This window comes from Aythya ferina (genome assembly GCF_964211825.1).
Source record: "Aythya ferina genome assembly, chromosome: 4".
Taxonomy (NCBI): domain Eukaryota; kingdom Metazoa; phylum Chordata; class Aves; order Anseriformes; family Anatidae; genus Aythya; species Aythya ferina.
Window position 1 is genome coordinate 2,410,866 of NC_140300.1, and position 27,826 is coordinate 2,438,691.

At 42.0% G+C, this 27,826-nt stretch overlaps 1 protein-coding gene across 2 annotated transcripts in view; it reads right to left on the reverse strand.

The window, feature by feature from the left end:
• The window catches only part of ATRN (attractin), a 144,045-nt gene that overhangs the window by 19,447 nt on the left and 96,772 nt on the right, over positions 1-27,826 (reverse strand). Inside the window, exons 25-27 of one of the 2 annotated variants that reach the window (XM_084517163.1) lie at positions 20,843-20,904; positions 10,243-10,321; positions 4,138-9,292 (exon numbers count right to left, since the gene is read on the reverse strand). In XM_084517163.1, coding sequence (XP_084373289.1) covers positions 9,104-9,292; positions 10,243-10,321; positions 20,843-20,904 — 330 coding nt within the window. In that variant the 3' untranslated portion in view covers positions 4,138-9,103. Of the gene's footprint in view, positions 1-4,137; positions 9,293-10,242; positions 10,322-20,842; positions 20,905-27,826 lie in introns of those variants that run through there. The other variant, XM_084517162.1, reaches the window with a different exon arrangement.

Sequence of the window (27,826 nt, forward strand, 5' to 3'; positions counted from 1 at the left end):
CTTCCCCAGTCAAGGTGTGGAGTATGTCATTAGAAATCAGCAGCAGGTAATGTCAAGATACCCCCTAACCTGGCGCACCACCATTCCTGATGATTTGCTTTCTGAGTTTTAGAATAATTAACCTGAATACTCTTCCAGCAAAGCGTTGGTTTCTAGATCACACAATTAATAGGACAACCTGGGAATATTTTTAATCACCTTGGTCTGAAGAGGATCTTAACGGCGAAACGTTTGACAGGCTTATAATAAAAACACATTAAAAAGCGTGTCCGGGAACACACCGCGGACATATAATACTGAAGGAAGCACGAACTTCAAATGAGAACCTCTACAACTTTCATCTGCGTGGATTTTTTTCATGGAAAGAAGAGCTTCATCCCAGTAGTCCTTTATGTTCATACCCATGGAGTTAATCCACGACGAAGTGGGTGACTGACGGGAGCACTGCACCCGAGGACGCAGGAAAACCATTCCCTCTGCGCAGCGGCACGGCCGCTCATGCAAAAGAAAAACAGCCACCCGGGTTACCAGGTTAATTGACTAATATAACCTGTGCTGTGTTTTCTGACAGGAAAAGCCTGAACATTTTATTTACAGTAATAAAGCAGTCCCTGGTTTCTGTATAACCGTCCTGCTACCATCAATCTCAGCAACTGCCCCCTGCGGAGCCTCTTTTATGAGCACAGGGCTCTGGTACCTTTCAGGATCGGGCTCCGGTATTGTCAGGCTGAAAGGATGCCAGGTTTTCCAGAAGAGAGGCACGGGTTTTGGATTTTATTTGCTCCTTATAAAGAATGGGTTTTAAAAGCTATCCGAACCAGCCATCTATAACTTGTAACGAAGGTGGGTTTTTACATGAGTTTCATCTCAATTTTCAACCGAGATGAGAAAGGAAAAAAATGGAAGCTCCAGAATGAAAACCCCATGGGTGTGCAAAGAGAACAACAGGCACAGATGAGCTCTTGGTTTAAGGGAGAGTAAAGGAGAAGCAAGCAGGATCTCATGGGAAAGGAAGCGAAGTATTTCCAGCAGGCAGGACGGATTCAGGACACAGGACAAAATGCTGCAGAGGTATCAGCGGAACATCTGGCACCATTACTCCAGCCTGTGGTTGAAGGAGGTGGCTTTAAAATTGGGATCCAGGAAAGAGCAATAGTCTTCTTCACAGTTTTTTTCTTTTCCCCAAAATTTGTAGATCTAATCCTTCAAGTATTTCTGAAACTTCTGAAATTTCTGAAAATTTTCAGTCCCACCATGGAAAACATCAAGCTCCACTTGGTTATGAACGAGCACAATCAGCAGCCATATCCTCCAGGCTGTCCACAGCCAACTTCAAAAGCCAGGGCACCCTGAAATACGTGGTGTGTTTTGAGCTGTTATCCTACCTGTATCGCAAAGATAAAATGGTCCAGTGGGCTGAAACCCAGAGACCTCACAACCAGCAGTAAGTCTTAAGAAAGTAACAGCTCCAGCATCATGGAGAGAGGAAACAGATGAAGAAGATAAGGAAAGAAACTGATTCATACTCTTGTTGTTTAAGACATATAGAAGAAAAAGGGTAATTGGGGCAGAAAAAAAACATTTGGGATTTTCCTGTGTCATGCTGAGAAGTGCAGCTCTGCCATGCAGGATGCTGAAGGTGCCATTCTCCAACATGGATTTAGCAGCTCTGGTCTTCCCCTCCTGATCACAGCTAAAGAGAGGGTGACAGAAGCAGACCAAGGCTGTCTCCTCCTTCCCAATCAATCTTTTAAAATGCATCAGTTCTGCAAAGGTACTCGATTGAGTCAGTCCCCTTACCCGTTCCCTCCAAGGCTCTGCACCATATGCACAACGCAATCTAATCAAACACCAAGAGGTCTCGCTGCGTACGCTGAGGATACGTAAGCAAAGGGTAACAAATTTCTCCCAGCGAGGCTTATTAACTCTGACCTCGTAACTCACCAACCCAAGTCGTGGTGATTCTGTTGAGGTCAGAGGACAGACTGTGCTCCCTTCCTTCCAAAGCATACTGGGCAGACTGGCTGGACTGGCAGACAGGCATTTGTGCTTACAGACATCCAAAACATGCAGGAACTGGGGCTTCATTTGAATTCAGAACGTGGCTTGTCCCATTTGTCCCAAATTAACTATCTATTTGCAGACACTGCTGCATGACTAACCTAGAAAACCTTGTCTTGAGAATCTGTCCCAGAGCTCTCCTGTAATGACATCTCCCAAAATTACAGCTCGTGGGCTCCTACAGCCCATATTAAAAGGGGATCTCCCCCTCCTGGGGTTCCCAAGGGCCTGTGGAGAAGGTGTCAATCCTGGTGGCAACAGCAGCAGGACAGAGCTGCACTTCTATGCAGTTGGTACCAACTTGTGCTCATGCATTATTTTGAGGTAATGCTTATTTAAAATACATTATTTTGTGTGCATCCCGTCGTGGGAACCTTTGCTTTATGTTACAGTTCCTTGGTAACCTTGGGGGAAAGGGGAGAAATCACTGGAGCTACCTACAAAATAAAAAGGGGCATCAGGAAAGCCACAAAAGATGTAAGAAATAAATATTCTGCGAAGAGGACTACATTGTTTCAAAAGTAAGTGATTTACAGCGTTTAGCTACAATTACATTAACTACCATGTAAGTCAACAAACAAACAATTTTCTTTGACACTTCCATCATCACTGAAAATTAAGTTTTTAAGCCCCTAGAGCAGTGCACATATTAATGTTAGCTAATTAGTTTTGTAACTGACTTTGCAGGCTATGTTGAAAGAGAGAGGAGGAGAGAATTAATGTTCAAATGCTTCTCAACAGGCATTTCCACACTTCAAAACTCTAACAAACCAGAAAGCAAAGCTGCTGGGAAGTTGCCTCATGCTGAAATAACAGAACATATTTAATCCAGGGCTGATTAAGATAAGTAAGTTATTTATCATAATCATGCCCAGTAGGAGGGCACAGAAAAGCTGACCTTTAATAAGAATAAGATATCATTTCTTCTGAAAAGACCAAAAAGCACGTAGTCCGTGCAGACTGGGATATACACCAACACCAGATAATTACACAATAGCAGAGCACACCTTTGATTGACTAGAGCTCTTCCAGCATAATTACACGACACTGCTTCTCTCCCCGAGTTTCCCAAATCGCTAAATTAGATACCTGTACCACTGATTCCTATCATCAGAGACAGACCTTGGAGTCTGAAATGACAACAGCTTCGATATACATACAATTGTTTTGTGGTTTTTTTTTGTTTGTTTTTTAATGATGCTGAGCCCTCCGGTAGCTAGGCTATCACACCACCATCCCAAATCCTGTCCACCAGCTCTTTTTAGGGCATGCGAAAAACAACTCCAGCTTCTTTTTTAATTCTCTAGCAGCAACACCTAAGAAGCCTACGGGAGAAGTGTTGGGCTGGGTGCTTGTCACCGTGACACGGTGGCATCTAATGCAGACAAATTAAAGCTCCAAATCCATCCAGAATTGGCCATCTGCAAGTTCAGCCAGACACAAGGCTCAGGCACAGAAGTGACAACAGCACGTTTAAACAAAACCAGACCATCAAATTCCCCCTAAGCCGGAATCTCTTGTCCACATTAATATTTAGGGCTGGTTTTCCTCTTCAGGGCATCTCTTCTCTCTGCTGTAATTTCCTTCAGTCGGCGGCCAAAGACGCGCAGATCGCTGCAGAGAGCACTCAGTATTTTGGAAAAAGCCTACAGGCTCCACGAGTTGGTCCCCATTCATAGATTTTAAATTCGGGGGTAGCGGAAAGAGCTACGATTATTTCATCTGACCTCCTGGGTAGCACGAGCCGCCGAATGTCACCACGTGGTTTCCACAACCGCATCATTTGGATTGACCCAGAAAAGCTCCTTCCAACAGCACTCATAGCCTGATTTCAGACAAAACAAACGGCTGGCGTTGCTACTCTTGCCACTAAAACCAGCAGAAAAACAAAGCAGCTTTCAACTTTTTGAGCCCCAGTTGCAGAAACTGTGCGTTGTGCCTTCGGCTGATATTTTAGTAGAGCCTCGTCCCGTTGTGATTCTTCCATGATTCTTTTTCACAGACACTCGCATCATCAAATCTCAATATGTTTTCCCTTGGACAGAATGAGTAATTTCTGACACTTTAGTCTCTCACTTATCTTTCAGATAACAAATGAATCTTGCAGTGTTTTTCCAAACCATCTGCAACACCCAGGCTATCGCTGAAACCAGAGTGGACACGCTACACTAACAACCAGCTCCAGAAAATAGCAATATGATCTTAGTTTATTACTTTACTTATAAATGCAGGAACTGGGAATTTACACGCAGCTGTTAAATCACCACCGCCACCACCATTTCAGCCTATTTTCCAGGATACTGATAATCTGGGAAGCAAATCTCCTGCAACTGTTGAAAAAGAGATATTGCACACAGAGTTTCCATTTGACGCCGTAATAAGACATCCGAGCGTGCTGACCACACAATCTAGACCTCCGCAGAAGTTATCTGCTTGTCGTGATTCCTCACTCCTCCAATCTGTGTTTCATCTACAGCCCCCACCGCCGAGTTCATGCGTTATTCCGAGCTGACAGACACTGAGCAGCACTGTCGGTGCTATCGAACAAGACGGTCCACAAGTCAAACGGCTGCCGGGAGCTCGATGAACACAGCAGCAAAGTTCATCACCAGCACATTTTGTTTCTCACATGCCCTACAAAGTGCCTGTGATGGCCCACTGCCCAACGCAGGCATATTTATAGCCTGACCTTTTTATGTTCCAGCACGGGGCTGATATCAGGGAGCCTAGGCAGTGATGAAGATCCTGATTTCCAGTTACAGTTTGAAAATATTCCAATCCTGAATCCTTTTCTTTGACAAAGGATACCCTAAATCACACTCTACAAGACAAGACACGAGATGAATGAAATGCTAACAGATGAGAGCTGGAAGCAGACTGCAACAGAGGCAGGACAATAAATAACACACAGCGCACATCCTCTGGAAAGTCTTAGCTGTGAAAACGCATACAGAAATCAGTCTGCCTAAATGGCATTCAGTGTTCACAGATGTTACAGCAGAGGATGCTAGTGAAAACAGAAGCACTGCTACATTTTAAAGACACTTGGGGTGCAAAAAGTTTCAGGAATGAGGTCAGGAAAAAGGATAATCCCTGCAGTAAATCAATATACAAACCCATCCTGAATAAGTCGGGTAGTGCACACAGAATAAAAACATTCAGCCCTGGATAGTCCTGGCAAGAAACGAGGCAAAATGTAGAGTATTTTATGTACGTTAAGGATAGAATTGAGCTCTAGGCAGCTAAATTTAGTTGTCTCTGTGTGTGCTTGGTGTTGATGCTCCCACCACATCCCAGGGGGACGTGGAGAACTGCAGAGCTGACCCTCACGCAGACAGCTGTGCTGGGTTGGCCAAGTTGCTCTCCACGCTCCTTTCGCTGGAAATGTTAACAGGAGCTATTTCTTGCCCAAAGTGGAGGAGCAGTAAACAGCCCGAGGGTGAAGAGAATAAGATTTGGCTGCTAAGATGAAACAATAGGCAGAAAATTCAAGAGAGCAGATGGGCATGTTCAATTTCTAATGCTGCACTCGTACTTTGTGCATTATTCTCTGTGAACACCTTGATACATTTAACATATAATTTTCCAGAGACAAAATAGAAAGGTATCCTATCCCTATTTCCTAATGTCATTCACTTCATCCTAAGCCTGCTATAAAATCTGCCTTTTTATTTCCATTCTCCGTCTTTAAGATGTCTGAAGATATTTAAACTTGGTGCTCACTGGAGCACAATTTACTATCCCATCTCCTCCCTGCCTGATAAGACACAATTTGTTCCCATTTTAACTTCAGGTCAGGTTTTATACTCTCCAAGACCTGAACTTTTGCTCAGTGCTCCAAACTCATTTTTCCCAGAACTATGCATTTGCTACGCTATGTTTGCCCACCCAAAAGACCTTTTAGCCGTGAGGTTGAGGAACATCAGCACTGACATGTGCAAGCAGCTGGTCAAAGAGGATTAGCTGCTGAAAGAAAAAAAAAAAAGAAAAAGAAGTAAGGATGATCTTATATATTTCATAAGATCCTGTAGCAGATTCTGGATTTGTAGCACATCGCTTTCTCAGGAGGGAATAGCACAAATGTAGTTGCAACCAAATGATGCTGATATAAATTTTCCCTGCCCTGTTCCACTAACCTCATAGACAGCTGTATGACTTCTCCCAGCATATTTGCCAAGCAATACTGCAGGACTAATTTTGGCCACTGTATCTTTCAAAATACTCTTTTTTTTTTTTTTCCCTATATATGTCTTGGATTAAGCTTCAGTTATCTACTTTTCACCCAGCACTATGATAAGAAGTTGGGCATGAGCGATGTTTATATTGGAAGCAGAAGTGATTGATAGTTGGGAATTACCTTCAGATTTCATTATATTCTACTTCCTTTAGGGTTAAGATTAGAGAAGCCGCACAAAATTACTATGGCACAAGCCATGGGAGACGGGCATACATAACTTGACCACTTCTAAAAATATAGTCAAAATTGGAGAACTATTTCCTGCCAGGGCTGCAGTGCACCACGCAGCACATACAGAACAATTGAGCAATCAGAAGCAGCCAGCACGGATTTATGAAGGGCAGGTGCTGCCTGAGTAGCCCGATCTCCTTCTATGACAAGATGACCAGCTGAATAGAAGAGAGGAAGGCTAAGGATGTTGTCCTTGTGGGTTTTAATAAAGCATTTGATGCCGTTTCCCACTGCATTGTCCTGCATGGGGCTTGGACAGATGTGCTGTTTGTTGGGTGAAGCACTGGCCAGGCTCAAAGAGTCACAGAAATTGGGGTTCAGTCCAGCTGGGGGCTGGTCACCAGCAGCTTTTCCCAGGGCTCATTTTTTGGGAACAGTTTTGTTTCACGTTTCTATCAATGATCTGGATGAGAGAACCGAGTGCACCCTTACCGAGTTATCAGAAGATATGAAGCTGGCCAGGAGCGTAGATCTGCTTGAGAGTTGGAAGGATCTGCAGAGGGTTCTGGAAAGGATTCATAGGTGGGCTGAGTCCAAGTGCATGACATTTAGCTTGGGTCCTAACCACCCCGTGCAGCAGCACAGGGTTAGGAAGAGTGGCTGGAAAGTTACCTGGGAGAAAAGGACCTGGGGGTGCTGGATGAGAGTTGGCTAGTGCTTGTCCCCCTCCCCTTGTACATGGCACTCCTGAGACCACACCTGGAGTACCACGGTTCAGTTTTGGGCCCCGCTGTACAAGAAGGACGTTGAGTTGCTCAAGTGTGTGGAGAGAAAAGCAATGAAGCTTGTGAAGGGACTAAAAACATGACATATGAGGCTCAGCTGGAAGAATTGGGGCTGTTTAGTCTGGGGAAGAGAAAATTCAGAAGAGACCTCATCACATCACTCTCTACAACAACCTGGAAGGAGGTTGCAGCAAGGAGGGCGTTGGTCTCTTTTCTCAGGTGACAAGTAATTGGGCACAAGGGAACTCCAGGGGAGGTTTGGATGGGACATTACGAGGAATTTCTTCACGGGGAGGGTGATCGAGCACTGGAAGGGGCTGCCCAGGGAAGTGGTGGAGTGCCCGGTCGATCAAGAGATGGGTGGATGTGGCACTTTCAGTACTTACAGGGGTTTATAAAAAAGATGAAGAGCAACTTTTTACACAGGCAGAGAGTGATAGGACATGGGGGGATGATTTTAAATTTAAAAAGCTCAGATTTAGGTTAGACATTAGGAAGAAATTCTTTGCTATGAGGACGGTGAGGCCCTGCCCCAAGGAGTTGTGGCTGCAACATCCCTGGCAGTGCCCAAGGCCAGGCTGGATGGGGCTGGGGGCAGCGGTCCCTGCCCATGGCAGGGTGTTGGAACTGGATGGCCTTTAAGGTCCCTTCCAACCCAATCCAATGATTGTATGAAAATTTGTTTTCCCCATGCCAGTCTGCAAACTCTGTAACCCAAGGCTCTTGTCAGGGTAAAGAGAACAAGGAAAGCAGGCGCTTCCAAATGAAGGAGAAATGGCAAACCTAAAAATCACGTGCTTCAAGACCATCCTTAAACAGAGTGGCAAACTTGTGTACACTTAAAACTTGCAGTGTAGCTAACTGCTGTTAATTGTTATTTTAACTACTAGTGTTTAAAGGGAGTCTTGATGGGATTTACTGAGAGTCTGTGTTAAAAGAACACTGTGAGACATAAAATCATCTTAGATACTACCGAAAAGTCAAAGATCTTTTGAGCAGACTTTCATTTCTGGAGGCAGTCTTTATTATTTTCTTTAATCGACGACATGGTAAAAATTTAAAAGAGTTTCCCCAAGTTTACAACTACTTCCAGCAACAGAGGAACGCAGTAAGGGAGACCTATGAACTGCAAGATAAGATTGATTGGATGTAAAGAAGGAGCAAGACGGACAGTGGTGCCAGACAGGAATCTGCCAGGAAAAGAACGTACTGATGAGCTGCCTCTCAAATAGCCACACATGTAAACTGAGTTTAAATAAACTAGAACATGCCAGTACCCTGCTAGCACTCCAGGTTTTTTTCTTAAAAGATGTATCAGACTTGAAGTACATGTAATTTATAGAGAAATTTTTCATTTAGGCCACTGCTAAAAATATCTTAACCGAGCTCAAAAGCACAGTATTTATTTCTCCATCTATTTTTCTCATGCATTCCTTGATAACATTTAACCTCAGGAGCCAGCAGGAAACATTATGCTGACTCCATCTTACTTTCTTGCCAAGAGTGAGAAAGAAAATAATAGGCATGGTGGTCAAAATTTATCTATCTACAGAGAACACAAAAAGCCTCGAAGACTTAGATGATTTCCAAGATGAAGGGTTATCTGTTTGAAAACACTGGTTAGATTATGCAGTTTAGTTCACTAGTAAGAGCAAAATTATCTGAAGCAGAAAGAGCAAGAAGGGGAGAAGAGATATCAGCCATCATCCTGCTTTCTTACAAGAAATCAGAACCCCAGATTGAGTTATTTTATGCTATTCCCACTATTGCACTGGAAGTACAACCAGATACAGATTCTTGAAGATATGCAAGAAACGGGCACTTGCACAGGACTTCATTTCTGTAGAAATTAATCCTCTGAATCTTCTTGATCAACTACTACGTACGAATCAGATGCCCTTGAATAAAAGAGTTGCGCAGATGGGTGCTTGCAGCTGCCATGAGCTTCATCCCAGCAGATCGGCTGGGAGGAAAAGTTATGGGAATGGGAAGATTTCACTTCTTGCATTTGGATATTGGGATATGTTGTGTTTCTCCCCTAGGGAAAGATAACTCATCTTAGGTGATAAGGTACAGAAAATCACATTTGGAAATCGCACATGGACTCACTTGAATAAAGTCTAGCTGCTCTTATTTTGCATACAAGAAAACAGCACAAGGCAAAGCTAAAAATAATCCCAGCCACGCTCAGCCCAGCCTAACCTTGGCTTTATTTGCACATGATACAGGGCTCTGCCTTACATGGTTTTAGTGCCTGGCACAGCGTGAAAACCCCGGGAATGTGCTACGGTCATCTGCCTTGCAGCACACAGGGCTTGCTTCTCTACAAACACGGCTCGCTCTACTATTCATTTCTGAATTTGTGATTAAAAAATGAGAAAGAAGGACACATTCTTTACATTACTGAGCCACAACTTGTTGGCTGTCGTATCTTGATCACCCTGAGTGCTCAGGGTGTGATGTGCAATGATGGCTGAGAAGGAGAAATGGTGGTGAAAAAAAAAATCACCAAATGCACCAGCCACAATCAAGGAAGAACAATACTGGGGGGGTTATAACATTAATTTTGTATATGCTGCAAACACAAGAAAGTTAGGAAGCTGGTCCACAGCTAGGTGAAAAGAAGAATGCGTGAACTAATACGGTTAGCACTGCAACAGATATTTCTTTTTTGAAAACAGATCTAAATAAAGAGTCTCCTAATTTGCCATGGTTTTGTATTTATACTGTCTAGAACCTGAGTTCTGGGAACAGAGGGTATTCACCCCTATTTTTTGTGCTTCACAGAAATTGCACATTCAGGAAATAGAATCATTTGTCACCGAAACTGTAATAGAAAGTACACTATTATCAATGCCTAAACAGAAGCATTTACAGATTAGTGGAGCTTATCCTTAACTGAAGGTTAATACTATGCATATACGAAAAAATACAAGAGAACTCTAAAAAAGCCATTTAAGAGATAGCATTCAAATTTGTCATTTTAACCTCTCTTCTTCGTGATGCCCAGCAACTTTGTTTAATCTTCCAAACCACAGCTGCCACCAGGAGCAAAGACAGGAAGCAACTGTAAAGGAGAGAAGAAAATAAATATCTTATTGTCCTTGTTCATAACATAACGGCAGCTGCAAAACTAGCAAATCAAAAAACTAGACTAGAAGTTCACATAATACTTAGAGGTACTTTGATGAAAGATAATACAGCAGTGCAAAATGCTTTGCACAGTTCAGTGCTCATGACACCTGGTGAGGAACGATGTACATCTATTTTTAGAGAAACATTGATCCAAAGTTACCTATTTGACCTCCTTATATGACATCCACCAATTCTCACTAGGGAATCGGAACAGCAAGGCAGGAAGATTTAATCGTTTTGGAAGAGCCAGTATTTACTATCTTTGGCAATATTTAAAGCGAGAGGATAACCCAACAAAAGAAAAGCCTTGAAAGAGGCAGAGAAAATTGATTTTTTTTTTCCATTTCAAAATTGCAAAAATAAGATAAGGTGTATAGTAGTTGGATTCTTTTTAACTGGCTCTTGCAGAACTATAGGCATTTCTTGATTTCTCCAAATCTATATTGCTTTGCTTAAATCTAAAGAGGAACAAAAGGATGAATAGGTTTATCAACTTCTAGGGAAAATGCAAAAAAGCAGATTTAACAAAAAGCAGTTATCATAATAATAAAAACCTACTATTGACAATTATGATCTTATCGGACTGCATACTTAACAAGCAACTTCAAGGCACACAGGCTTAGATTAAAATTTATCCTTTTGTATGACTGTACCCCAGCAAAAAGCCTCTCTTCTCAAGTACCCTGCTGATGGGGAAGAGAAAAAGTCTCCAGAAGTCTCTTCCTCATGCTCTTTATGTATATTTGAGAGTGTGCTTATAGGAAGATTAACCAGAACAGATGATTTATTTCCCCAAGTGCACCATTTATGCCAGCTGCAGTGCTCTGAGTGTCCGAAGGGGGATGACCGGGAACCACCGTGTGTCTCGGAGAGGTTCAGCTCTCATCATTCTGGGGCTCCCAGTGGAGACCACAGATACAGAAGAATGTCTGCTACAGCCAAAAGACCACTCAATGCTCCCTGCCTTCAACAAAAAACAAAGCTCTGCCTCCAAGCATCCATCCCGTTCGCAGATCCCCAAGCCTCCTATTTCCAAACGACACCGCGGCTTCCAGCGTGTTCCCCCTTACCCATGTACTGCAACCCCAGTGCCCTCCTCTGGATGTGCCCTTGATTGAAAGACCACAACCGATGACGACTGATGGTATTTCATCCCTCCATTTCCATTTTCACCCCTTCTTTTCCTAAGTGTTTGCCTTAGATGAGCTACAAGGGACCACGCGCCTCATCCTTCGCGCAACCAGGAGTCCCCCTCTCCGACGGCCAATTCCTTAGCAGAGAGCAGTGCAGAGGCTTGGCAGAGTTATTAATCACTAAAAAAGGACAGACAGCAAGAGCTGTTCCCTGAGATGAGAAAGGAGGGCCCGTTCCTGATTACATATCATTATCCATAGGCTATATATTATGAAAACTGCGTGTGATCAGGCACCGAGCGCTCACGGGGCAGCCGGTAGGCGCTGTGATTTTATTTTTCAGGTTTGGATATATACAGAGGTACGTCTTCCTCTCATATACTATGTGAAATTAAAAAATTGGCACTCGTGCGACTTTCAGCATTAAAATGTCTGCACAGCTTTTAAAGACTCCTGCGGTGCCTATTTCTTCATAAATTTAAGCAGGATCACGGAGAGATTAGTTTGGCCTTTTTCATTTCGAGACGCATATTCCAAATCACTTCCCTCACACTTTATCTAAATATTAAAATCTGACATTTGTTCACTGTAAAAGCATGGTCATTTTTCTGCAAATACAAACAGTTTAGACAAGCACTTTCAATGATTATTTTATTTTCCCTTTTGAGAGGCACTGGATTACTGTCGAGCTTTGTAGTAAAGAACAATGTGCCATCCACTAAAGCACACACATTAAATCTTTAATTGCTATTTCGGTAAGGAAGCAAACATGCATTACTGATGATTAAGGATGTCATACCTTCAGCTTTCCTTTTCTTTCCTCAAGCTCCCTACTGCTGCATTAAATGCAAGAGCAGACTGTCTGAGCCACCAGGAAATAGTATTTCTCTCCTGGACAAGGTCACACTTAGATGAGATGGATTTCCACTCATACCACACTTCAACAGGCAGAAGTGAATGATGGACTAACAAAATTTTTGAGTACCCACATTTGTCTTGGGACTCCCGTTAGCTCCCCGCAGCATGAACGCTACCTCACTGACTCAATGGCTTCGGTAAGCTTTTCTCTTCTTATAAACTCCCTTTTCCACAGAGGGACTAACTCTTTCTAAGGTGAAATGTTTGCTTTATCTCTGAGGCCCAAAGCCAGTGCTCCCCGCAGAACGAAAATCCCAACTGCATCCAAGCCAAGCTAGCACAGCTAGGACCACAAGCTAAACCTTTTGTCTTTTGTCTGTTTTGTTTGCAGAAAAAAAATCAGCATCGGCGTGCAAGGGAAGGGGGGAGATAAAACAAAATCTTCAAGGCAGGAGGGAGAAGTGTCCTGGCTGCATGTTTAATCTGACCACAAAAACGTCAATATTCAAGCACCTGCAGGAGCCCCACGACAGGCTGCCAACACCACACCGAAGGGCAACACATCGTGACTCGAGCAACGATTTCATCTCAGGATAAAACGTTTTAGATGCAGCTTACAGACAACAGCTACTGCCATGGTGTATCCCGTTTTACCTCCTTGCTACCTCTTTACTCGAGGAAATGAGATGGAAGTCCAAAGGGCAGAGGGACAGAGCCAGATGCTTTGCCAGTGTGCTATAAAGACCCATTTCAGCCAGACTTACCCTCAGGAGGAGTTTCTGAGGAGGCTGAGCATACAAATAAACCTGGGCTGTTGTGTGCCACGCACAGGCAGCACAGTGAATGAGACCTCCACCGTTCTGTGGGTGGCTGTTACAAGACGTATGGGCTCCATTCCCTTCCATCTATCAGGCTGGGAACAGGCACACCAAACTGAAGATACACTTCAAAACCTACTGAGCTCCTAGGAGGACGGCTCTTCTTTAGGAGAAATGTGACCTCAACAAGCTGTAAACACACCTCTCTCTCCATATTAATTTATTCCCTTGGAGAAAAAAGCCAGGGAGTGGAGAATTAAGAGGATTGTCTTTATCCTCATATACAATTCCCTTTAGGAAATGTGTATTTCATGCGATTGTACATGCCAGAGTCTTTCACTGGTTTGCCACTTGCCTTGCTTCTGGCATCCCAGCCAAGACTTTCTGAAGAAAGCAGAGAGAGGAATTAACAATTAACGACCAATAAATACTCCTCCTAAAATGCTCACCACAGTGGCCTGTATTTCAGAGGAACTGCACCATGCATCTTTGTACTGTCACAAGGAGGCAGCAAATACCCACAAAAGCCATAAAAGCACTGTGGAAATATATTTCCCCCCTTGCACAACCTCCCCTTGGCAACACTCGGGAAGAAATAAAGCGCAGCCCCTGCTCGCCCCGCTGCACTACATCATCTGCTGGAAGGACCCCAGGGGCAGAGGCAAGTCAAGATCTATCTGCTGCCTTTTCTCAGCCTAACCCATCCTGAAAGACGTTAAAAAGAGCCATCCTCTTGTCAGTAGCTTGAAACCAGCTTTTTTTCCAGACCTTCTCTCTGAAGGCAACTGTGTAAATATGGAAGGAGTGGACGGAAACAGCTGGGTGGAACGAGAGCTGTGTTGGAAAATGATTTGGAGTGGAAGCCTACAGTTGGCAGTCCCAGCCCAACGCCGTGCTGTGCCCTCCTTTCTCTTGGACAGCCTCAATGCTCTCTCTACCAGCTATGAATATAGATCTGTTTAAAAATGGCTTTAAAATAAACCTTGCTGCAGGACTTGCTTTACCTTCTTCTGTTTCTTTCTTCTCCAAAAATAACTGCCTACCAAGAGCCTCCTTCATCCCTGCAATTCACTGCTCATTCAAGTCTTCTCCCTACATCTCCTCCCATCTCAAACAACGCTTTTGTATCGTTTCTCCTCATCCGTGGCTCTGAAAAAAAAAGGTAAAGGGGACAGAAATGTTCTTGGGCTCGTTACATCCCAGTGCAGCCTGTAGGCACCCCTGTAAATGCCAGGTAAGAGGCCAAGCAGCATATTCAGCAACCTAAAAAGATGACACCAAAAAAATCCAATCTTAAACCAGATTGGAAGGAAAAGGAGCCATCTAGAGACAGCTAAGACTCATGTAGATTTATTTTTTTTTAATCCCAGGGCAATTTGAAACTCAGATGGGCTGAAATTTGAAATCATATGGGTTGGATTCAGCCAAATTCAACTTTCATTGGCCTACAGAGCTATAAATATCCCTTACGCAGCACTTATGCTGCAATCTAGGGAGAAATTACATTAGCATCTTATGGATAATTTTCAATGTGATAAATAGCTTATTAATTTAATAAATAATTAAGAATTACTTAAGTATAATAAATGAGTGATGGTTGTAAGTAATCTCCCGTCAGTTGGCCTCAACAAATGCATTCATCGTTCGCTGATAAGCCTCCCACACTCTTTATGCCACAGGTTATTTCCACCCTGATACAAAAATGTGAACTTAACCACCCTGTCTGGTTTTATACCTCATTCTTAAGCTCCTTTCCATAGCAGACAGGATACTCCCTCCACTCCAGGTACCCGTAAAAGTCTCCAAACAAGCACGCTTGTATTTTTAAAGGGCTGGAAAAACTTCATCAGCACTATGCTCTGATGCGTTCTCACTAAGAGAGAAGAAAATCCATCTGGCATATTAGGGCCCAATTATTAAACTCTCCTACAATGTTTATCAACATCAGAGCTGCTAGTAAAAATGGCAGTTTTAAATGCCAAAATATACAGCAGCTCGAATACTAATATGCTTTAACACATGTAGGTCATTTAATAATTTCAGAAAGCACTGCAGTGATTACTAGAAACACATCCCAAATTATTTTGATAAATTGGAAGCTATTTAAGTGCTATCCAAAAGAAACTTTTAATGTGCTGGAGAGTTGTAGGACACATTTTCGACTACTCAACGCATTAAAGCTCCGAATAATTGGAGCAAACACAAAATGCTGAAGGGATTGACCATATAATGATGCGAGGCAAGACCAGCCTGGCTGAATGCCTCTTATTACTGCACGCACAGGGTTTGCGCCGACGGCCTCTGCCAAGGAGCTATCTGCAGCCAGCAGCAAACCAACAGACCCGATCTAGGGACTAATGACATTATCTTTCTGCTGAAGACAGCAGCAAGGTTTAACAAGCCACAGCCCGCCTTATTTATTTGCGGCAGGTGATATTTTTTCTTTCATGTCTATTTTTTTTTTAAATCTACTTACTCTCTAGCACAACCAACCCGACATCCTATAAAAACCATGGTGGCTAACACTGTCGTGGGATCAGTTTAACTACAGTTTTGAGGTCTTCTTGGAAAGCAAGTATCAATATATTCCTGATTTTTTTATTTATTTTTTTTTAATTGAGCTTTTTAGGGCTCAGATTTGCAAGTCCTTCCATGCTTTTTTCACTAAGGGCATACTCTTAATTAAAGGGAAAAAGTCATCGTGTAAGTCTAAAAGCTGGAGTTTCGAGTAAACACACCAAATATCCCGAGGGCCATGATGAAATTGGAGTGGAAAATAATGTTTTCTTGACCCTTATTTTGAAGTTTTTCTCTTTGTACTAATTTCAGGTATGAGAACAACCTACTCTGAAGGCAGGGATGTCCAAGCAGGTTGTAGCTATAAGTGGGACCAGGGCTGAAGCATGGCATTGGCCCTATAGACTCCTTCCAGTCTTGGTTCCCCTGTTCTATATTTGACTGACCTGGTCATCTTCTTCGCTCAACTCATGGGAAGTGGTCAAATGAATGACTGCTGAGAGCTACGTGCCTCACTCTGAAGTAGACACCGATGTCTGGGAACTGTTCTTTGGTGTCTGTCACCTGCGTTGACCAGAATAAGAGCTTGGACACAACACACAGAAACCTAAATTAAGTTCTAAAACTATAAGCTAAGCCCCACTGCGTCAACAGGTTTAAAACCCAGAGTGCTTATGTCTATCTCGTTAGAAATAATTTTCAGATATTCCCAATCTCTTCCTTTTCCTGACATGAAATAAAAGGTGACTCAGACTGTATTTTAGGCACTTATTTAGAAATACCCTTTCTGGTGAAGAAATAAACTATTTAATAAGCAAAAAGAGTAAATAAAATATCTGCAGCGTGACTCCAGGTTTGAGTTATTGCAACAGGCCATTCCTGCTTATTAAAAACATTGGGCAAATGTTTACAGCTGGAAAAAATGATATACAGCACCTTAACCCACCTGCGTGACTGTCATATGGAGACAAATACTGCTCCCTCTGAAGTTTTTCTGACCAAGAAAACTTCAAAGTCCAATTATTCACACCAAAGTTAAATTATACAATTTGATATTCAGACATCGGTACAGGCCACAAGTGTTCACGTCATGCTGTGACACCGTGAAAACACAGAACTTGGAACTTCTTTTTCCCATTTGTGAAAGAGATCCTTATCTCTAACTTGTTGTAAGACTACAAAAGGGCTGGAGGGAGGCAGCAGTGAGCACCCCAAGGAGGATGTTCCAAGCATAAATATGAAAGGAACAGAAAGAAAGACAAGAAACAGGGTGAACTGTGCACGAGGACACAGAGCAGAAACACAGTACAGAACATTGATCACAAATCAATGTAACAAAGCCCAGTGTGCGATCTTATGGAAGGGGAAGGGGATTACAATTCACAAAACCCCACAGAAAATCAATTATACCCTCTCGTGCTCTCACAACCAAAACTAGCAGATGCACGTGGCCAGCTGATCTGGCCAACATCACTTTTGTCCCTCACAGAGGACAGGGGATGCTGGCTGTCAGGTCCTTGCTGTGTCTCCTGGCGTCTTTCCTGGAGACAGCAAGCCTGGTTTGTAGGTCTTTTACACCACGTAGGGCTCAACAGCATCTTTGGCAGGGCTGTTTGGCCTTGAAGTTTTGCTTACTTCGCTCATCAGGCCTTTTAGGCAAGTTGGTGAATGCCTCCGTCTCCTTGCTTTGAGTTTCTTAAGGCTGCTACACTAATAATACTCCTGGTTTTGGAGCACAGGGTCTCCTCCTGACAAGCTGTCCGTGATGCTCAGGGGTTATATGAGTGATCCTCAGCTGCTTTACAACGAAATCTGTCACCAGTCAGAATCGAAGCCGTGCTTTCTGCTCCTGTCTGCTGTTTCTTCTGGTGCTTACACATGCTCTCCATCCTGATTTCATTCAAATCAATCTTAAATATTTATCTGATAAGTCCCTACAGAGCCAACAAAGCAGAGAAGCACAGACAAAATTCAGATGCACTTTTTTAAAAATAGAAAAGCAGAAAGGACGAAAAAAGATCACTGGTCAGCTATAGGACTTTAGAAAGCCACTGATATTTTCATGATTTTTGTACACAGAAGTACACTGGTGAAATATACACTGGTGAAAAATCCATATTATAGATTGGTGTGATGGCATACAGGGATTTTTGGAAGTTGAAGAAGCACTGGTACTAACACAAACATTTACTAGAGACCGTCAAAATAGCTCAGACTTTCTGTCGAAATAAAGCAGCACGAATTTTATAATAAAGAGCTGTATTATGGAAAGCAGGGGGAAGGAAACAGAGAAAAACACCGTTTGCTTGCAATTCATTTAGATTTACAAAGGTCAACCACGGTTATAATATCATTTCTCCTACAGCTCCAATTATAATGCAATATTAATGACCCTGCAACTTCGCTGTTCTACCCAACCTTTATCCATTGACATTTCCTTCGCTTAAAATAAGAAATTATTGTGTTGCAAAATAAAATAATGGCAATATTCAACCATAGAGCTGAACACTGACTCCACAAGGAGCCCCAGGAGTGTACCAGCACCTCTAAATGTGATGCACACCCCCCTCTGACCCAAAGCAGCACAGCTCTTAAACGGAAATCGAATCCAGCGGTCGTTTTGTCCTGCTCCACACTGACTTTTAAATGATGCCATTTAAAAGCATTGCCAGGTTCCTGGCTGCTCTGTAACTTTGTGAGCCACACAGAGAGTCAGGGTTCTGCAAGAGCCTGTGATGCTCCATAAATTAAGCAGCACGGGAGATATGCAATGCAGCTTGCACTCCAGTGCCTACTGGAAGGACTTGCTTGGCCTAAATCATCACAAATGTCAGCAAACAGAGAATCTAAAACTCCCATTTCCTTGCATGGCTCCCCATGCACCTCAAGGCACAGCTGTTCCTTTTGGTAGCACAGCAGAAGAGCATGTTTAGGATGGGGTTTCAACAAAGCACCTAGGGTGGCTTCTGTGGGATGGAAAATGTGCCACATCATCACCAGCACAGGAGAATTTACTCAAATGTTACTTGCAGAATGGCAAAATGAGGCAATACTCTTAAACATGACAACAAAGCCATTCTAAGCATTCATTTACAGAACCAAGTCTGGTTTTGTGTCCATGGCATCCAGAGAAGCAGACTGTATCCCAGTTTCCACATCAGAGGTGATCTGTATCTCAGAGGTGCTTTTACCAATGGCCTTGGAGCTTTGCAAAAAGCATTTTCATTGCCTCTACTCAGCGTGTGAATTTTCAGCCACCTCTATCTCATTAGCATCACAGGGGGCTATCAGATATTACTTATTTATACTTCAACTTGGATTCAACTGTGATTATGAAATGTACCCTGGAGCATTAAAAATACAAGAGTTTCAATCATTTTACCTGTCCAAACAGCAGAGATGAATCATGCTGTTCTACTACACTGGTTATTCAGCAAGGTAGAGTGAATGTAAAATGAAATATATGGGGAGGAACTTAGCAGTAGTTACAATTGAAGAATCAAAGGCTTTCTAATGTATTATAAATGTGTGGCTGGAAAACACCAGTAAACTGTCTTCTCCCTAATACACACATTCTTACTCCTCTGGGATGTGAAGATGTTAGCTAAGTAACGCTGCAACGTTACTTCTCAAGGAGATCCAGGTGACAGCAGTGAAAGAGGGAAGGAAAATCACTGCAGTTTACCTAACTTCTGTATTTTCATCTGTATGTGCTCACCGAGATATTTAACACGTGTATCTTCTACTTCAAACCGTGGTTCTCTTCTAATAATAGAATCAGAGGAATTGTTCACAGTGAAGAGCTTCAAACTCTCATAAGCAGGTGGGACCTGGGTCTATAAAGAACTAATGACTAGTTTGTAAAGCACGGATCAATCATGTGCCATTAAAAAGGAACTGAACAACCAGCTACTTAGCTATTAGCTCTCCTTGTAAGTAATTACGCTGCCACAAAGATTTTTAGGAGAGACCTTGACTGCAATGGATTCAGCAGAACAAGCCCTTAAGCCTGATCCAGGGGTAAACATTTATTGCATATCAATGCAAGCGAGGTGGCAGCTCCAACCCTGTGTTTACCTGGGATTGTATTAAAGCACACTCCACGCTGTAAAAACCGCATGCTAAAAGACAACATTTAATACAAACTACTCGTCTGAAGGACCCATCTGGAGCTCCTTGCTTTAATTAAATTTAGCATGGAATCTAAAGCAAGATATTATTCACATCACTCACTTCAAAATGGGCATAATAGTGCCTAGTTTAAAACAGTTTGTAAGATCTAGACATGTCTATCTCTCCCGCGGGAGTCCTCCTTATTGATCAATTATTGTTTTTATACTTGTGGAGCAATAATTGCTTTATATTTCTGGAGTAGTAACAGTTCCTAAAATAGAGGCTAACACATCGGATCATGAAGCCCTAAAGAGATGGCTTGCTGTGCTTCAGGGGACGTTTAACCTCTTTGTTAGGGATATGGTGTTTTGGAGGATGGAAAAGGAAACAAGGACTAAAATTTCTTCTGCGGGTTTCACTCCTACAGAATCATCAATTTACTTCACACTGAGAAATGAACTTTACCAAGCAGTTCATGAGTGACAGAAGGGTGTTTGGCTTCGACTGTGTTAAAATCATGTCAAGTTAAATACGAGCAAACTTCTCTGAGTTCAGTTTGAAATCAAAAGGTGCTACCTATAGAGCCTGAAATTAGCCCACGTCTAACTTTTTGCAAAATTGCTTCTTTAATTTATATGTTGTGCCTGACGATGTGTGAATATCTACAATTCCTCTAAATCACTTTGGATTCGTATGATGTAGGGACTTAAAAGGTGTCCTTACACCATTTTGAGAATAACTTCTGCAATTCAGAAAGCCTCCCACCTTCCTCTAACCTCCCTTTCTTTACAAGCACGAGACAAGATGCATCCGTAAAGGCGGGCAGACAATTTTCTGAATATAATTCCTAATTAAATGCTTTAAACATAGCAGAAATTTCCATTTTCTAGGCTGTCATATAAGCAGGACGCTTAATTAAAAAAAAGAAAAACAACAAAAACCACTATACTGAAAAACAGAAAACAAAGATCTTTCCTAAAAAAGAAACATTTAGGTGTCTTAAATGAAAAGTACCTGAAAAACGTCACAAAGAACTGTACCAGGTCCATAAAGTTGCTGTGTTGTGAGAATGCAATCTGCAAAAGAAAAGCAAATGCTTTCTGTTAGTTACTGAAAAGCAAACATATTTAACATGCATTCTTGCTGGGATAAAAAATTACAATGAAATATGTTCTTTACTTAGGTTAATTAACATTTTGAACACTGTTTAGAACAAGTGCTGAAATATTCTGAGGGAAAAGAAAGCAAATTACTACTTCACATTATTTTAAATCATATATACCCCCCCCAAAAATAAAATTACCACCTAAACAAGTAACATTTCTCTCCTCAACAACATTCAAGGAATAGCCTTCAGTGCACGTAAACCACCTTGGAGAAAACACCAGTCCAAAAAAATCACAACATGGAAGTTTTAAAGAGCTAAAGTAGAACGTTTGTAATTACTGTATCCACAGAAATCCAAGGCACAGCATTATAAAGTTCAAAACTCACGCGCCTATATCCAAACAATATTCTTACACCAAAATCTCCTCGAATAAATAACTTACACCCAGAGCAGCAAAAAGGCATGAAATACAGAAGATAATAGATACTGTAAAAACAGCTATGGCATTCATCTTAACTCACTTCCCTGCAATCCACTCAAACTGCAAAGAGAAGTGAAAAACAACTGAGTATTTTGGACAAAAAACAGAGGGAAGAAGCGAACAGGAAATTGGGAGGTGGTTAGAGGCAAAAGGAAAGATTAGGGAGCCTGGTTAAAAATAACAAAGCAGAGGGGAGGCAAGCCAACAGAAAGGCAACTTCTGCAATATTAGGAATCAGAAGGTCTTTCCAGGTACCTCCTATTTCCTCTGCCTATCAATCTCAGCACCACAACAGGAAATTAACTCTTTCATGAAGTATCTGAATTTATTCCAAACCCAAACTGAAAGCTGCATTTCAGGTACAAAAGCTTTTAATGGATAGCAAATTCACTTAAGGCATCTTTTTTTTTCTTCTTAATAAACTGCATGATATGGCATTATTAGCATAAACCTCTCCTCCCAGCAATAGCCACCTTCCAAAAATCATGAATATATGCAAAACGAGTTACTCCTTGGAGTATTCCTATTGCTCAATAACACCTTCTATTATCATATTTACTTCAAATACCCATTGTGTCTTGGTACAGAAGCTGGCCAAAATCATTTTCTCATAAATATACTGAAATACTCTTAAGTTGAAAGCTCCTTTGCAGTGCATAACTTCTGTCCTGCTGGAAAGCGAACTTAAAACCTGCAGACCAGATGCCTGCGATCTCAATACTACTGCCTACAAAAGGCAAGAAAACAGTTTGTTGCTATTTTTTCTTTTTTATAAAGTGCTTCCCAATACTTTCCGATTAGAAAAAGGAAGGTGAGCGTGATTTCACTCTTTATGCTAACAGCTGAGGATGGCAACCGAGGTGGTTTTGTGTTTGCATAACTATTCTGGCATTTCTTCAAGGCAAAGATATTTCTTACTAAAATACCACATCCCAAAATACAAACACGTAATATTTCCAGCATATAGAAACAGGGGCTGAGAATAACTATGATGTTGACAGACAGGCAATGAAGCATTTCCAAAGAAAGACCATTTTATGTATCAACAGCTTATATTTAAACAGCTTGTCTTAGAAAAAGGAAAAAGTACAAAGGAATCATTAATGAGCGTGCTCTCTGATGATGACCACTAGGACCGGTTTCTGCAATGGAAACCAAAGCTTGCTCCAAAACCAGAAGAAGAAACAAGTATATGCTTATTTTAAAACAGGACAGATTCCACAGAAGACTAAAAAACTTAAGTGTAATTCAAACTACATCGTGCTACTTAACAAGGTTGGGAACTCAACTCTATGCTGTTACCAGAAAAGGGTTCCTCATTTTATGGTAACATAGGAAGCAAACAGAGAAGGAAAACCTGGATTTGTTTCACCGAGAAGCACTGTAAATGCTTTATCCATGGTGTTTCTTTTGCCTACCTGTTGGAGCTCTTCTTTTGCAAAGACCATCTGAGGATCTGTACACCACGCACAGATGTAAAGAATGCCTAGGTTGGTTTCTGCAATTTACTTCTCACAAGCTGAAAACACTTTATGCTATTAAACCTGACCAATCTGTGTCACGGGCAATTTAGTATCATAATTGTTAATGGTTTGCTTACTTAAAGCTTAATTTCCCCTAATATAATCTGTTCCTAGGACTTAATTAATTCAGTTACATAGAAAGTTTGGTTAGAAACAGTCATTATAAGTAAACTATTCATTCTGAATATAGGGAAAATACGGCACAAATTTCTTAGCGGTATGGATTTTTAATTAAGTTTAGACAACAGCAGAAGATTCATTTGTCCATTTTCAAAAACTCATTTTGTACCAAAGGAAGAAGCAGAGTAAGTGCAGGAAAGCACGGCAGTTCACAAAGGAGGTCTGGAGAGCCTCCCCCAGGCACACAGCAGAACTTCAGCTCTGCCACCAAGTCAGGATCGCCACCTCCATCACAGACGTGGCCTTCAAAGACCCTTCTTCAAAATAATACGGTATCCTTAAATAGCGAAGATCAATTTAGTCCAGAAATCTATTGATTATGTTAATTCCAGAGAATATTATGAAGCTTATATGATCTGGAAAGGTACCTGAAAAGGCACACCAGCTTTAAAATCATTATCGTGATTTTTCTAATGCCACAGCACCATCAAAAAAATGTGGCTACTTTCCACACAAACACAAACAGCCAGCTATATGGACTGACAAATCTGCAAATCACAAGCTTTAGTTTCTTTATCATTTGATTAACGCTGAATATGAAGCCAAGAAGGATTTTTGCCTATTTCTGCTACCCAACGTCATCTAAAAACTGTGGCACTTTGGAAATTAGTACATACCTATTTCTAAGGAGTTACAGCAAAGTGCTTGGCCAGAACACATTCTGTGTAAAGGAAAAGCAATTTGAACCCAATTGGAGTTTCAGTAACAGCTGGTATCTCAAGCTCATGCTTCTGGAGTGAAACCACAGCCTGGGACTGATAGAGTTTGACAAACAAATTGGGATGATTGCATACCAGGAATTGGTTTGCATTAGTAACACAGTTAGTGCTCCCCATGAAAAGAAACTTCAGAAAAGTTTGAAGAGAATCCTTTTATACTTTTTTTTTTTTTTTTTTTTAAAAAAAAAAGGGGGGTGTGGAGGATCTAGCTAACTCTTAGTCCACTTTTTATTTTGGAACAAGTTCACTTTAACCCTGCAAGTCCAACCATATATAACACAATTTAAGCCTCCTTTCTTTGATTCACAAATACTTTGAACTCATGAAGAAGTACTTGGATTTCATATACCACTAAGAAAAATTATTACCAACCTAATGAGAACCTGTTAAAAAATTTGTTTTATTATAGCAAGAAATACATTTGAGTACTCCTCTCACTTACCTGTAGTGAAAAGAATTACAGATAAATCATCACAAAATAACTCCTTCCACTTTTGCAATAAAATATTGTTTATTTTAAACAAATAAAAGCAGAATCATCAGCTATGATGGAGGCAAGGCAAATCTGCCCCCAAGATGCAAATAATTTCTTATATTATACATGACTTGTCCAGACAAGGAGTACCAGTCCAAAGAACTACTAATGTACTGAAAAACATTTCCAGTATGACATTCTCATAGCATAATTCGGATCATTTGGGGTATCTGAGTGCTTGAGAGAACATGAATAAACACAAAAAACAGAACTTCTGCAACTCCTCTTTTCCTGGCTAACAATTCGGGATTATTTACGTGACGTATTTTTGCCTTTTTCCACTTCTGCATGAAGTGAGTAGACTCACAACAGTGCTGTCTTTCTTTTCAACCCTACTTCATATTAGGGATGAGAAAAAGTAAAGCTGGAGAGGATGTTTTGAACAGGACACCCTCCCAGGAAAGCATTTGTAAAGGAGGGGAAAAAATAAAGCCTAATTAACTTATGAAACCAGAGAAGTACAGCAGAGAAGGCACGGTGTGAAGCTGTCTACCGGAGTTTGGTGCTCGTTGTGAATTCAAAAGGTTTTTTAAAGGATCCCTACTGCTAGATCCATTAACCTAACCTAGTAGGTGGGAGAACACTACAGCACTCGCGTTGTCAAAGCCTATAGGATCACACAGAACTGAAAACCATGGAAATCCAGAGATTTCAGGCTGCTTTGCTTTCTACTCAAACATAGCCGCAGCGCCGAAGTTAAGAAACAAAAAAAGCAGTAGAGAAGGCTGAAAAGGCTGGGAAATCCAAGGGTTTCCAAAGAGATAAAACCAACAGCCAAACAAGCTGTATATGACATTTATGTACCTCTTCCTCTATTTCTTCCTCAGCACCTCCACACGCTTTTTTATTTTATTTTTATTGTTAGAGGCAAGGATTCAATCTGACCTTGGAGAATACAGTCAACGGTAAGAGGAAGCTGTGGCCTGAATGCTGAGTGCCTGCACTACTGTCAGAGGACCAGCTGAAAACCAAATGGTGGTAGTTTTTTGTTTAAGTATGCTTGAGTGATGCCAAAGTCATCCAAACACTCATTTTTCCCTTTATGATAACGATGGGGGAGAAAGAGGGCTCTTTTGCTCAAGAGAAGCATTGCTATGGGTTGCAGTTCTCTTTAAAAATACAAATACAGCGTGTCCTAGGGAACACGTGGCAAAAAAAAAACAGTGTTCTTGGTACTTTCTGCTGGACAGAAGCAATGAGCCAACTCCAACAGTTGGTGGTGAGGTTTTGAGAAAAACCAAGCCAATCTAACAGCCCAGCTCCACCACCTAAATGGTGGTCCTGGCTCTGCCGCATGCTACTGCCATCTCACATGCTCTGTCAACACCTTTAATGAGCCAAAAGACATCTCACCTGGCCTCCAACTGCTCCAGAAGGGCACAGGACCTCTTAGAGGTCCTATCTGCCATCCTCTTGGCACTACCTGCCCGTGTTTAGGCACTGAATATCACAACACGCTGCTGGACTGAATGCAGCTGCTCTCATGGTAAGGTACACAGAAATTGGATCAAATGTAGAGCAACAAAAAGAAAGTGGCTACTGATTAACGAAATCTGCTTTCGGTATCAAGAAGCACAGAGAGACTGGAAGAAACTAGGTCGGCATGTTCCAGTGTTAAAAGCTTAGATAATTCAATGAAAACAAACGGAGAACTTCACTAATGGAAGAACTCAAACCTGGGAGTCAGGCTTACACGAACCACTTGGCCCCTCTCTGGCAAAACTCTTCCCCAGGGAAAGATTGCCCACAATGAAAGCACACTCGAGCGTAAGAAAAGTGGCACCACAAGCTTGTGAGAGTCATAGAATAACCTGAGCTGGAAAGGACCCAAAAGCATCATTGAGTCCAGCTTCTGGCTTCACACAGGACCACCCAAAATTCAGACCGTGTGTCTGAGAGCATTGCCCAAACACTTCATGAACTCCATCAGGCTCGGTGTTGTGACCACTGCCCTGGGGATCTTGTCCCAGTGCCCAACCACCTCTGGGTGCAGACCCTTTCCCTGACACCCATCCTGACCCTCCCCAGTCCCAGCTCCATGCCGTCCCCTCGGGTCCTGTCGTTGTCCCCAGAGAGCAGAGCTCAGCACCTGCCCCTCCACTCCCCTGTGAGGGAGCTGCAGGCCGCCATGAGGCCTCCCCTCGGCCTGCTCTGCTCTGGGCTGAACAAACCAAGGGATCTCAGCCATTCCTCACACATCTTCTCCTTTAGACCCCTTTCACCATCATTGTAGGCCTCCTTTGGACACTCTCCAAGCACAACCTCTTGTGGTGTTTGGATTCACCTAACAGGGAGCAGAGATGCTCACCTGAAAGCCGACAAATTTGATTAAGGGATAAGCATCCACAGCTGATCTGATAGCTAAAAATCCAGGACAGGCGGATCACAGAAAGCAGAGAGGCCCCAGACTTAAGTCCAAATTGATCTGTTCCTGCTTGCATTAAAGGCATTACCCGTTGCTCGTCAGAAGCTTGAAAAACAATCTGCAACCAAGCACACTCAGATTGCTGCTTTGATATCTCGTAGTAGAAAAACTTCTGGCAAATGTGGTGCAGCTGAAGAGGTTCATATGCTCAGATTTATATTCTACAACAAATAAAAATAAAATTTCCACTAAAATTTGATTTTCACACCTTCTACTGTGAACCACGTTGCCCCTGTGTGGAAAGCCAATGAAAGAGATAAATGACTTATTCTTCACATGCTGCAATACTAACTAAGCCATTGAGCTTTATGGCACAAACATTTGATATTGTGCAAATATAAAAACTAGCTCACTTCTGAACTTACACCACGATGAAAATCGATTTATATTCCAATACTGTGCCGCCTTACTGCAGTAGTCACAAATTGTCACTTTTCAGCTAATTGGCTGCAGTCAGCAGTTGGCTCAGAAATGCCAATTATATACGCTTTGTCTTCCCATGCGAGCTCTCAGATTGCTGTGCAGAGCAAACACGGGCAGAGCTGCCTCTAAATTAAAAATAGCGCTTTAAGATTTAGTCCCCCATTTCTCTGCATCAGAAAAATTACCGCACAAATCTGACAAACGGGAAGTATTTGTTCAATAAGCAGCCAGGTGTTGAATAGTGATGCACATCTAAATTTAAAGTGCACTAGTAAACAATGTTCTGGGAAGTCCCGTAATTGGAACAGCAATCTCGGTTCAGGCCCTGCACACATACTCATTACAGTAACACACTACCAAATGCCACAAGGAACCTGGGGCTGGGCCAGAAAAAAAAACTCAGCCTGAGTGTTGCGTAAATACCTTAAAACTAAAGATCATTCGTTCCCATAGCCTTCTGCCACATCCACTCTGCACCCTGTCCATACACTGAGGGCAGCAATGGTCACGCAAGGGAAGAGCGGTACCATAACTCAAGGCTATTGTAGCAATTGTGCCGGACAGAATGAATAAAATGAAATAAAAGGGTCCCAGCTCTCGGTTC